This window comes from Tachyglossus aculeatus, chromosome 14 (genome assembly GCF_015852505.1).
Source record: "Tachyglossus aculeatus isolate mTacAcu1 chromosome 14, mTacAcu1.pri, whole genome shotgun sequence".
NCBI classification, from domain to species: Eukaryota; Metazoa; Chordata; class Mammalia; order Monotremata; family Tachyglossidae; genus Tachyglossus; species Tachyglossus aculeatus.
The window spans coordinates 53,925,159-53,938,114 of record NC_052079.1 but is presented as its reverse complement, the minus strand read 5'-3'; the positions used below and the strand labels follow the sequence as shown (position 1 = coordinate 53,938,114).

The 12,956-nt window shown below is 61.1% G+C and overlaps 1 protein-coding gene across 3 annotated transcripts in view; it reads right to left on the bottom strand.

The window, feature by feature from the left end:
• Positions 1–12,683, bottom strand: part of SBF1 (SET binding factor 1) — a 30,267-nt gene extending 17,584 nt beyond the window's left edge. For all 3 annotated transcript variants that reach the window (XM_038756227.1, XM_038756229.1, XM_038756228.1), the window contains exon 1: positions 12,393–12,683. In XM_038756227.1, coding sequence (XP_038612155.1) covers positions 12,393–12,453 — 61 coding nt within the window. In that variant the 5' untranslated portion in view covers positions 12,454–12,683. The remainder of the gene's footprint in view (positions 1–12,392) is intronic.
• Positions 12,684–12,956: the final 273 nt, after the last annotated feature.

Genomic DNA, 12,956 nt, shown 5'->3' with positions numbered 1-12,956 from the left:
CACCCCGGGGTGGGGACGAGGGCGGCGACGGGGGGGGCATGGAGAATAGGCAGGGGAGGAGCTCTGTCTGCCCAGGCAGCTCCGGGCTCCCAGGGGAGAGGCTGCAGCTGCCCGGCCTTCAAGGAAGGCCCCGCTCCCCAACACCTTCCAATCCCTTTGCTGGGCAGAGAAATAAGGACGCACTGGGACAAACGTGGGTTCAAATCCCAGCTCTGCCAATTAGCTGTGTGACGCTGGGCAAGTCACTTAACTTCTCTGGGCCTCAGTTACCTCATCTGTAAAATGGGGATCAAGACTGTGAGCTCCCTGTGGGACAACCTGATCAACCTGTAACCTCCCCGGCGCTTAGAACAGTGCTTTGCACATAGTAAGCGCTTAATAAATGCCATCATTATTATTATTATTATCTGCCCCACGGGTTGGGGGTGGCGGAGAGCCCATCCCGGGGCATTCATTCAATCGTATTTATTGAGTGCTTACTCTGTACAGAGCACTGTACTAAGCGCTTGGGAAGCAAACAGTGCTTTGCACATAGTAAGTGCTTAACAAATGCCATCATTATTATTATTATTACAAGTTGGCAACATATAGAGACGGTCCCTACCCAACAGTGGGCTCAGAGTCTAGAGGGGGGAGACAGAGAACAAAACAAAACATACTAACAAAATAAAATAAACAGAATAAATATGTACAAGTAAAATAAATAAATAGAGTAATATATCTGCACAAACATATATACAGGTCCTGAGGGGAAGGGAAGGAGGTAAGACGGGGGGATGGGGAGGGGGGGGGGAGAGGAAGGAGGGGGCTCAGGAGGCTGGGGACAGAACAGGGGTCTGAGAGAGGGTCAGGGCAGGGGACTGGGGTCTGTCCCCACTGGATCTGGAAAGCCCCCCGTGTCCAAGCTGCCCCTAGTCCGGCCCACTCCCCTAAGCAGCTGGAGCCCCTACCCCGCGACCCCGCCTCCGCGAGTCGGCTCCAGGCCCCCAGACCCAAGGACGAATGAGTGACCCGTCCCTCCCCGCTCCCACCCCCCTGCAGTCATTCCCCTCCGGCTCCAGCACCTGGGAGCACCGCTACAGGGAGGGCGCGAGCGGGACGGCGGCACTCCTCAAAAATCTCCAGTAGCTACCAATCAATCTGTGCATCAGGCAGAAACTCCTCACCCTGGGCTTCCAGGCTGTCCATCCATCCCCTCGCCCCCTCCTTCCTCACCTCCCTTCTCTCCTTCTCCAGCCCAGTCTGCACCCTCCGCTCCTCCACTGCTGATCTCCTCACCGTACCTCGCTCTCGCCTGTCCCGCCATCGACCCCCGGCCCACGTCCTCGCCCGGGCCTGGAATGCCCTCCCTCCCCACATCCGCCAAGCTAGCTCTCTTCCTCCCTTCAAGGCCCTACTGAGAGCTCACCTACTCCAGGAGGACTTCCCACACTCAGCCCCTTCCTTCCTCTCCCCCTCGTCCCCCCCTCCACCCCCCCCATCTTACCTCCTTCCCTTCCCCACAGCACCTGTATATATGTATGTATGTTGGTACATATTTGTTACTCTATTTATTTATTTGTTTATTTTACTTGTACATGTCTATTTATTTTGTTAGTATGTTTGGTTTTGTTCTCTGTCTCCCACTTTTAGACTGTGAGCCCACTGTTGGGTAGGGACCGTCTCTATATGTTGCCAACTTGTACTTCCCAAGCGCTTAGTACAGTGCCCTGCACACAGTAAGTGCTCAATAAATACGATTGATGATGATGATGATGACTCCTGTCAGCAGTTGGGAGAACCAAGGGGTCTGAGGGCCATGGGGCAGCTTCCCCCCACCATCCCAAGCAGTCGGACTCGCTTCCCCCGCAGACTCCCGGACCACCCTGCCCATCCTCTCTGTCCCGGGCCCCCAAGTCCTCCCAGGAGCCTCGGCCCCGGACACAGAGCAATCCCTCACCTGCCCGCCCTCTCTCCATCCTCGCCACCTGGGTTCATGGCTTCCCTTACTCAGGAGAAGCAGCGTGGCCTAGTGGCAAGAACACGGCCTTGGGAGTCAGAGGACGTGGGTTCTAATCCCGTTTGCTGTATGACCTTCGGCAAGTCACTTAACTTCTCTGTGCCTCAGTTACCTCATCTGTAAAACGGGGATTAAGAACTATGAGCCCCATACGGGACAACGTGATTACCTCGTAACTACCCCAGTGCTTGGAACAGAGCTTGGCGCCTTGTAAGCGCTTAATAAATACCACCCTTATTATTATTAGGTGCATCCCTGACCTTGGATGGGGAAACTGAGGCAGCACACCTAGCCCACCTCCCTGGCCTGGAGCCAACAGAGACTGGGATTCAGGCTGACCATCATCACCCGCTGCCCTCCTGGACTCTGCCTGGAGTCTCCGGCCCTAGGAGTCGCCACCTGACCACGGCTCCGGGCCCTGAGCTCGGCTGAGGGCTGGAAGGTCGGCCTGGGGGCTCCTCGGAGCCACACCCTCACTTTGGCCCCCAAATCTAGGACAGGTCCCCCTACCCCCGCCAAGATGGGCTGCTTAAGTACCCCAAGATGGACTGCTCACAGTAGCTCCTGGGAGCGGGAAGCTGTGGAGAAAGGAGAGTGGGAAGACAGGGGAGGGAGGTGAGAGGACGGTGGGAGGGCCGGAGAGCAGGGTTGAGGTGGTCACTGACGGAGGAGAAGCGGCACGGCCTAGCCGGAAGAACCAGGACCTGGGAGTTGGGAGACCTGGGTTCAGATCCCACCTCTGCCATTTGCCTCCACTGGGACCTGGGGTGAGTCGCTTCACTTCTCGGCCCCCCAGTTTCCTCATCTGTCCATCATCATCATCATCATCAATCGTATTTATTGAGCGCTTACTATGTGCAGAGCACTCGACTAAGCGCTTGGGAAGTACAAATTGGCAACATATAGAGACAGTCCCTACCCAACAGTGGGCTCACAGTCTCAAAGGGGGAGACAGAGAACAAAACCAAACATACTAACAAAATAAAATAAATAGAATAGATATGTACAAGTAGAATAAATAGAGTTATAAATATGTACAAACATATATACATATATACAGGTGCTGTGGGGAAGGGAAGGAGGTAAGATGGGGGGGGTGGAGAGGGGGACGAGGGGGAGAGGAAGGAAGGATGATCATCAATCATCAATCGCATTTACTGAGCGCTTACTGTGTGCAGAGCACTGTACTAAGCGCTTGGGAAGTACAAATTGGCAACATATAGAGTCCCTACCCAACAGTGGGCTCACAGTCTAAAAGGTGGGCTCACAGTCTAAAAGATGTGGGCTCACAGTCTAAAGGGATGAGCCGCCTGCGCTCCCTCCCCCTCAGACCCTGAGTTCCACGTGAGGCAGAGACTGTGTCCGACCTGACTGGGTTGTGTATCTCCCTCAGTGGGCCACAGTAGAGCTCCGAACAACCGCCACTGCCATCATTTTACCATCATTAGGGGAAGGGGTCTGCTGGCTCTGTTGATTTTCCCAAGGGCTTAGTGCAGGGCTCTGCACCCTGTAAGCGCTAAATACCACTGATGGATTGATTGATTACGGCTGTCGTTACTGAAACCAGGAGGCCCTTCAGGGACGTCCGGTGATGGCGGGAAAGCTGGGGAGATCCCGGCTGGGCCAGAAATCCCCTCCGGCCGGCCCTCCTCTCCCTGGGCCCCGGGTCACACAAGGCAGCACCCAGGAGGCCTGGGGGAAGTCGGGATGGTGGGGAGAGCTGGCCAGCCCCCAGTCTGGGCTTGGAGGCATTCTGAGAGCAAACCCCGACATACACACACACACTAACTGTCTCTCTCTCTCTCTCTCTTACACAAACACACACACACACACACACACATCCGGCCTTCCGCCCCTCCCTCCTGGGCCCCACTTGTCCCGCGGAGGCGTCAGAGGAGGCCACTCACTGTAGCCCCAACTCCCGGCCGGGTGGCGGGAGCCCCCAGCCCCGAGCCCCATCCAGCAGCACCAGCAGGCCCGGGTGGGAGGCCGCGTGTGGGGAGACGTTCCTGTTCTCACGCCCGATGCTGGGAACAGCTTGTCCCAGAAATCCCCCCCACGGCCTGCCAGCTGGGGAGGGGTTGGGGCTGGGACCGGGCCGGTCAGCTGGGGGTGGGGCTCCTGGACGACCCCCGAGCCCTGCATGGGCCGGTCCCCAAACCGCTGCGACCCCCTCCCCGCCACAGGCCTGGAGCAGGAAACCGGGGCCCGAGGAGCAAGGCGGGGAGCGGCCGGGGGCCGGAGGGGCCCGGGCTCTGACTATATATGGGTGAGACCTCAAAGCAACTAGTCTAACCTCCAGCCGCCCCACTTCCGCTCACCTCTTCCTCCTGCCCCGTGCACTGTGGGAGCCTGGTCCCCAGGGCTCCAGAGGCCAATCAGGGCAAAGCCTGCGGGCGGGCGGGTGCAGGACTGAGGCCCCTGGGGCTGCAGAGGTGGCACTGCCAGGAACTGGTGCACCCAGATCTCATCCCACCCGTAGGCAGAGACTGCCCGTGCCCGAGAGGGAGGGACTTGCTGGGGTCACTGTGTGGGCAGGGCGGGACCCTCCCCCAGCTAGGCCTGAGCAGTAGCCAGCGGGCACACCTCGGGCAGGGGGCTCAGCCTGGGTTGGAGGCAAACCTCAGCCGGGACCCTGCCTCTCCCCCATCAGCCGGAGGGACGTGGGAAGGGAGTCCCAGCCTGGGCGACCCCGCTGACCCACCTGCCGGGGGCCACACGGGACGACCCGGCCCCCGGCCAGAGCCCTACCTGGGCGGGCCGGGGTCATGCCCGTTACCCGGGTGCTGCCCGGGATCGAGCGTTCATGCGCACAAGGCGAGTCGGATGGGTCGCCGGGGATCGAAAACGTCCCCGTCCTGGATGCTGCTGCCCCTGGCCCGGTCTCGGCCGGTCCGGGCAGGCCTCCAGACCCCAAGTGACCGAGCTCTGCCCGGGTCCCGCGGCCGGACCGGCTCCGGTGGGGACACGCTCCCTTCTCCCGCAGGCCTCACTGCCGGCTGGCCCGCTGCCAGGGTAGGCCAGGAAAGCTGCTGGGAAACAGGAGGACCAAAGTCCTGGGGAGGGCAACTGTCTCCTCCCCCAGGCCTCCAGCCAGGCGCTGCCCCTTGCTCTGGGCCCAGGTCCCCGGGGGGGATGGGCGAGAAGATGGGTGAGGGGTGAAAGAGGAAGGCAAATCGGGGGCCGCCGGCAGGACGCCTGAGATCTCCGCGGTTGGGGGCAGCCCGCGGCCCCAGTCCCAGCAGGGTGGGGCAGGACGGGCAAACAGAGACCGTGCCCGCTCACAGAACAGGGAGGCGCAGCTGTCGCCGCTGGAGGCCACAGCCGCTCTGAGCTGCCCCAGAAGCCGATAGGCCGGGAGGATCCCCGTCCGGCCCACCGCCGACCCCCACGACCCTCCCGGCCCGGCCGGCCCAAGTCAGGCCGCCACTGCCAGCACCCCGGGGGCTGAGCCCCATCCTCGACGGAGGGGTGCAGACACACATCCGCCCTCCCGCCCCCAGCAGACAGGAAGAGGCCCCCACCCAAGGAGCCTGCACAGCCCCACAGGTGCCCACATGCGCAGGGCCGTGAGGGCCGAGCCCACGGACCGCTGCCCCTTCCAGTCGTGCCCCCGGGACCCTGCCTGGCAACCGTGGGGGGGCACAGGGGTGACAGACACCGCCCCCTCCTCACCACCACCTCCACCTCAGGGCGGCCCCTACAAGGCCAGCCCCGGTCCTTCCGGACCCCCTCGTGCTGGAGATGGGGGCGCAGGGAGGCCCTCCCACGGAGGGCGCGCCAGAGGCTGCCCCAGCCCTCCTCCACCCCACCTGCGGCTCTGGCTCCGCCGGGGAGAGCATGGCAGGGGAGAAGAGGCTAAGTCTGGATGCGGTGGGCCCCGGGAAAAGGCTGGGCTCTGCCCGCAGAGATGCTCGCTGCCCACCCCGCAACATACCGAGCGGGGAAAGCCCCTTTCTCCCTTTGGGGACCCCAATGCCTGCCCAGAAGATGCAGGGGCGGGGCGGGGCGGGGGTGGGGTGGATCTGGCAAGCCCCAGCAGCCCCATCTGGCTGGGCTCCCGCCCCACTTCCTGCCCATCAGGCTGGGAGCACTCTGCGAGCACCCGGCTTTCGCTTCCCGCGCCAGGGCGCCTCGTGCTTAGGGACTGGGGTCCTCCCGGCTCCTCCCCGTCCCCGTCACCCCACGCCCGGGCCAGATGCTGCCACTCCAAGCCTCCCCCTCCCCGGCCCGGCCCAGCATTTCCCACGCACCCAGAGCCCCCTCCAGTCCCACCCCTGTCCCCTCCGGGTCCCGCCCCCTTCCCCGACAGCTGGAAAGGGCCCGGGGAGGGGACGGAGGAGAGGCAGACGTGGTAGCGCGGGGACAGAGGAGGAGGGAGGACAGAAGGAGCACCCCAGCCTGCCAAAGCCGCGACGCTCCTGCCTCCGGACCTCCCCAACCCCTCGGTTTGGTGGGTTTCTGCTTCGAGCGGAGCCGGCCCCACGGCTGCCCCGGAGACCGCGTCTTCTGGGTGACCCCGGCGAGAGGGTGGTCAAAGGACCCCAGCCCTAAGCATAACAATATTTACAGTACTTGCTAAGCACTTACTACGTGTCAGACACTGCGGTAGATACATCTAATCGGGTTGGACACAGTCCCTGTCCCACGTGGGGCTCAACCCCCATTTTACAGATGAAGCAACTGAGGCCCAGAGAAGTAAAGCGACTTGCCCAAGGTCACCCAGCAGACAAGTGGCAGAGTCAGGATTAGGACCCACGACCTTCTGATTCCCGGGCTCGTGCTCTCTCCACTATGCCACGCTGCTTCTCATATACAGAGGCGAGGAGAGGGAGGGAGGACATGGTTGGGGGTGGGGGGCAGCCTGTGTATCCCAGGATGATGCACGCACGGCAGGTGGAGGAGAAGACGGCAGTGCACATGACAGGGGGATGTAATTATAATTAGTCGAAATTAGGTTATTTGCTAATCGCTTTCTATGTGCCTTGCAAGCACTCTTCTAAGCACTAGGGTAAACACAAGGTTACCAGTTTAAACACAGTCCCTGGCCGGCACGGGCTTCACAGTCTAGCTGGGAGGGATTTAATCCCTATTTTTCAGATGGGAAAACGGAGGCACAGAGAAAGTGGCTTGCCCAGGGTCATACAGCAGACACACAGCGGAGCCGGAATTAGAACTCAGGCCCTCTGGTTCCCAAGCCCAAGCTGGATCCCAGCTTGGAGCCCACGCTTTTAGACTGTGAGCCCACTGTTGGGTAGGGACTGTCTCTATATGTTGCCAACTTGTACTTCCCAAGCGCTTAGTACAGTGCTCTGCACACAGTAAGCGCTCAATAAATACGATTAATTGATTGACTGATTGGATCCACCGGACCCCGCTGCTTCTCTGGATGACACACACTAGGGGGGAGGAGCGGAGTCGGTGTACCCCAGGATGAGGCGGGGCGGGGGGAGTCTGTGCACCCCAGGACCAGGTGGCAGGGGTGGTATGTGGGTACCCCAAAGCCGTCCGGCCACGGTCCCGGCAGACCGTGGGTCCGGGGGACAATAGGGCCCAGCTGGGGCCCCCCACTCCCAGTCCTCCCGGGGGCAGAGGTGGAGATGGGAGGGCGGGTCGGCCTGCGCCCTGGCAGCCGGGAGCCACTCGGGGCTCGGCAGCGGCCGGCCGGTGGGACCGACCCAACCAGTCCGGGCATGAGTCACCGCCCGGCCCGGCCCTCTGGGGCGGATCCGGCCCTCACCCTGAACCCCCTCCGTGTTCCCCTGACACCCTAAGCCTCTGCCAGCCAGGACTCCTGGGCACCGCCGCTCTAGGACCCAGAGGGGAGACCCAGGGATTGAGATGCCAGTGATCAAGTCCCAGATTCCCTGGTTAGGACCAGGACAGCCCCCAAAAAGGACCCCAAATCTCCTCCCTCGAGGCCCTACCAGGGCCCAGGGGATCTCGGGGGACCTTGGGGGATGTTGGGGACAGGAGGAGAAGGGAAGCTTTAATGACTGAATCACGCTGCTGGCGCCGCCCCAGAAGATGCCAGGTTGTGCTGGTCACATGGCCCAGCCCACACCACGGGGCCAGAGCCAGGGTGGGCTCACGGGGCCAACCGTTGTAGCCGGGGTGGCCACCCTCCGGAGACCGGGGTTCAGAGAACAGGGTTCAGCTCGAGCCCACGGATGTCTGCTCCCTCCCCTAGGCCTCGGTCTCCCCACTGGAAGTGAGACACCGCCCCCCCCCCCCCAACATGGGACCCCAGCAAGCACATGAACCTGAACACACACACACGAGTCCATCATGGTGCGGACATCCTTCTGTCCACCGCCAGACCAAACCTGATGAAGGGCAGCACGGCCTCCGACCCCGAAAAAACACACTCCTAAAGGGGCAGGGGTGGGCAGACCTGGTCCCTTGACCTGCTTCATTCCACCCCTCTCCCGGCTGACACAAAGCAAGCTCTTCCCTCCCCTTCACTGTGCCCACGCACAAGGACAGCAGGACCTAGGTCTGCAGAGCCCACCCCCGGAAGATGGGGAGGGCGGGGGGAGCAGCGAGGAAACAAGCCTCAGCTGCCCACGGCAACCCCCCACCCCCTTTCCCAGCTCACATCCTTCCCCCCTCCCCCAGGTGGGCCTCAGTTTCCCCAGGCCCGGGGATGGACCTGCGTATCGGTCCAGATTACCGCTGCGGCTCCCATCCCAGCCACGGCACGGGGGTGGTTCAAGGGGGCGGAGGGGACAAGGGACCCAGGGGTCAGACACTTCCAACACCACCGGAGGCCAAGGCTCCCAGAGTTCCCACCTGAGTCCCACAGGCTGCAGCCTCCCGGGGCCACCAGCCCAGGGCCAGGTGAAGCTGAGCACTGGCTGGGCACTAGAGGAGGCCAGGGGCAGCCTTGACCAACGGGGAGAGAGGGATGGGCCGTCCGGCAAGGACAGAGAGCGAGGCCCCCACAGCCCAGGCTACTTAAAAACCCATTCCCCCTTCCCCTCCTCCGGGCCAAGAGGAGGCCACGGAGCCTTCCCCCAACACAGCTGGCACCAGGGCCAACCTGGGCCCGCCCGGCCTCCGAGGGGGTAGGAGTGGGCACAGGGCGCCCCAAGACCCTCAGCCAAGAGGGTCCTCCTGTCTCTGACCAGCCGGTCAGGACAGTAGCCGTGCCCATCTTCTAAGCTGGTAGCCTGGCTGGTTGGAGGCTGGCACTGCTGGCCTCCCTGCGGCGGGCAAGGTGGCCCTACGTGGGGGTCACCAGAGGGTCCCTGGGCGGGGCGGCCACGGGACTGGCGGCCGGCCCAGCTCCTCGGGAGAAGGGCTTGGGGGGGCACCCATCCCGGGGATCCCACACCGCCTCCCCAACTCCAGCCGTGATGGGAGGGGTCAACCCGTTGCCCTGGTCTTCATTCCCTTGCCCGCCCCCACGCCGGCGGAACCCGTTCTCTCCCAACTTGTTCCTCCCCCCAGTCCCTCCCTGCAGGAAAGAGCGGGGTGGAGAGGGGCTCCCCGCCCACCGCTCTGCCAAGCCGAGCCCCTGGCTCCCCCCTTCCTCCTGGCACCCGGGCACCGATCGGGCCTTGCTTTCCGGCTCGCTCTGAAAGAGCAGCGCCGCCACCCCCGCAGATCCCCGGGTGCCCTCACCGTGCCTCAATGCTGAGCTCCCCCAGACCAAGCAGCAGCCCGGCCCAGTGGCAACAGCCCGGGTTTAGGAGTCAGAGGATGTGGGTTCTAATCCTGGCTTCGCCACTTGCCGGCTGCGTGACTTTGGGCATGTCGGTTCATTTCTCTGCCTCAGTTCCCTCATCAGTAAAATGGGGATTAAGACCGTGAGCCCCACGTGGGACAATCTGATAACCTTGCATCTATCCCAGTGCTTACAACAGCGCTCAGCACATGGTAAGCGCTTAAGAAATACCATTATTATTATTATTATTGTTCTCTGGGCCTCAGTTCTGTCATCTGTAAAATGGGGATTAAGAGTGAGAGTCCCTCATGGGAAAACCTGATTATCTTTACCTTAGAACTATGTCGGGCCCAGAGTAAGTGCTCAACAAATACCATCGTTATCAGTCCTGGGCCCCCCCTACATGGGAGGGGGAGTCCTTTCCAGTCCCCCCACCGCTCAGGATCGGGGTGCCCACAGTCCCCCGCCCCCTCTGGGGCAGACGCCCATTCCTTGACCTCCGACCTCCCTCTGCAGCCTGGACAACCCCCGAAGCCGGGGCCAACCCTCTTTAGTGAAAAGAGCCCAGGCTCGGGAGTCAGAGGTCACGGGTTCTAATCCCGGCTCCCCCACTCATCAGCTGTGTGACTTTGGGCAAGTCACTTCATTCAATCGTATGTATTGAGCACTTATTGCACGGAGAGCACTGGACTAAGCGCTTGGGAAGTACAAATCGGCAACATATAGAGACGGTCCCTACCCGACGATGGGCCTCGGTTCCCTCATCCGTAAAATGGGGATGAAGATTGTGAGCCCCACGTGGGACAACCTGATTTCCCTGTATCTCCCCCAGTGCTTAGAACAGTACTCGGCACATAGTAAGCGCTTAACAAATGCTATTATTATTATTATTATTATTACTATTCATTCAGTCGGTGTTGGGTAGCGACCATCACTATCTCTTGCCGCCTTGTGCTTCCCAAACGCTTAGTCCACTGCTCTGAACACAATAAGTGCTCAATCGATATGACTGAATGAACTGTCCTCTCCCAAGCGCTTAGTCCAGTGCTCTGCACACACTAAGCGCTCGATAATATGACTGAATGAATCCTGAGCGCTATTGTGTGCGGGGCCCTGTGCTAAGCGCTTGGTAGAGTACACTCCAACAACCAGAGAAGCAGCGTGGCTCACTGCAAAGAGCCTGGGCTTGGGAGTCAGAGGTTGTGGGTTCTAATCCCGGTTCTGCCACTTGTCCGCTGTGTGACTTTGGACAAGTCACTTCACTTCTCTGGGCCTCAGTTCTCTCATCTGGAAAATGGGGATGAAGATTGGGAGCCCCAAAGGAGACAACCTGATGACCTTGTAATAATAACAACAACAACAATTATAATAATGATGATGGCATTTGTTAAGCACTTACTATGTGCAAAACACTGTCCTAAGCACTGGGGAGGATACAAGGTGATCAGATTGTCCCATGTGGGGCTCACAGTCTTCATTCCGATTTTACAGATGAGGTCACTGAAGCCCAGAGAATAAATAATAAATAATAATGATGGCATTTATTAAGTGCTTACTATGCGCCAGGCACTGTTCTAAGCGCTGGGGAGGTTACAAGGTGATCAGGTTGTCCCTCATGGGACTCACAGTGTCTTCATCCCCATTTTCCAGATGAGGGAACTGAGGCACAGAGAAGTACTATGTGCCAAGCACTGTTCTAAGCGCTGGGGAGGATACAAGGTGATCAGGTTGTCCCTCGTGGGGCTCAGTTTTCATCCCCATTTTCCAGATGAGGGAACTGAGGCACAGAAAAGTACTATGTGCCAAGCACTGTTCTAAGCGCTGGGGAGGATACAAGGTGATCAGGTTGTCCCTTGTGGGACTCACAGTGTCTTCATCCCCATTTTCCAGATGAGGGAACTGAGGCACAGAGCAGTACTATGTGCCAAGCACTGTTCTAAGCGCTGGGGAGGATACAGGGTGATCAGGTTGTCCCTTGTGGGGCTCAGTCTTCATCCCCATTTTCCAGATGAGGGAACTGAGGCACAGAGAAGTACTATGTGCCAAGCACTGTTCTAAGCGCTGGGGAGGTACAAGGTGGGGCTCAAAGTCTTCATCCCCATTTTCCAGATGAGGTCACTGAGGCCCGGAGAATAAATAATAAATAATAATGACGGCATTTGTGAAGTGCTTACTATGTGCCAAGCACTGTTCTAAGCGCTGGGGAGGTTCCAAGGTGATCAGAAGCAGCGTGGCTCAGTGGAAGGAGCCCGGGCTTGGGAGTCAGAGGTCGTGGGTTCAAATCCCCGCTCCGCCAATTGCCAGCTGGGTGGCTTTGGGCGAGTCACTCCTCTGGGCCTCGGTTCCCTCATCTGTAAAATGGGGATGAAAGCCGTGAGCCCCCCGTGGGACAACCTGATCACCCAGCGCTCAGAACAGCGCTTCGCACACGGTAAGCGCTTAACAAATACCATCGTCGTTATTAACAGGTTGTCCCTCGTGGGGCTCCCAGTCTTCACCCCCATTTTCCGGGTGAGGGAGCCGAGGCCCAGAGAAGTGAAGCGACTTGCTCGAAGTCTCACGGCTGGCGATTGAAGGGATGGGGGGGGGGGGTCGAAGCTCCCCAGCGCTTAGGGCAGTGTGCCGGGCACCGAGTGAGCGCTTAATACAGGCGACCGGATCGGTGTCGTTGGGCGGGAGGGCCCAGGCCGGGCGTTCAGTACGGAGGGGACGGGGGACACTCACCCCTGGGGTCGGGGTCGGGCCCGTAGCCCACCAGGACGAAGTAGTCGGCCAGGCGGGCCATGGCGGGAGCCTCCCGTCAGTCAGTCAGTCAGTCAGGCAGTCAGTCAGTCAGTCAGCCGGGCGGCTCCCGTCGTCAGGCTCGCTGGGGCCCCGGCCCAGGCGCCCTCATGGCCCCGCCCGGGCCCCCTTGCTGTCGTCGGGGCGGCTGAGGCGGCGGTGGTGATGATGACGGTGACGACGGTGGTGGTGATGGTGACGGGGCTGTCGGTGTCGGGGCCCGCCGGGCAGGCCCGCCGCCATCTTCGCCGACGGCCCGGCCCCCGCCCCGCCGCTCTGCGCCTGCGCCCCCGACGCCCCTGGGGGCGGGCCGTCGGCGGGCACGGACTCTCATTGGTCGGGGCGGGGAGGGGGCGGGGACTCGGGGGGCGGGGCCGATCCCGGCGCGCCTCCGGACCGGCGCCCCCTGCCGCTGACGCGCGGAGACGCAGCCCGCCCGGCGGGGCCTGACTCTCGCTCTCTCGCTCGCTCGCTCGCTCGCCGACGGACTGACTGACCGACTGACAG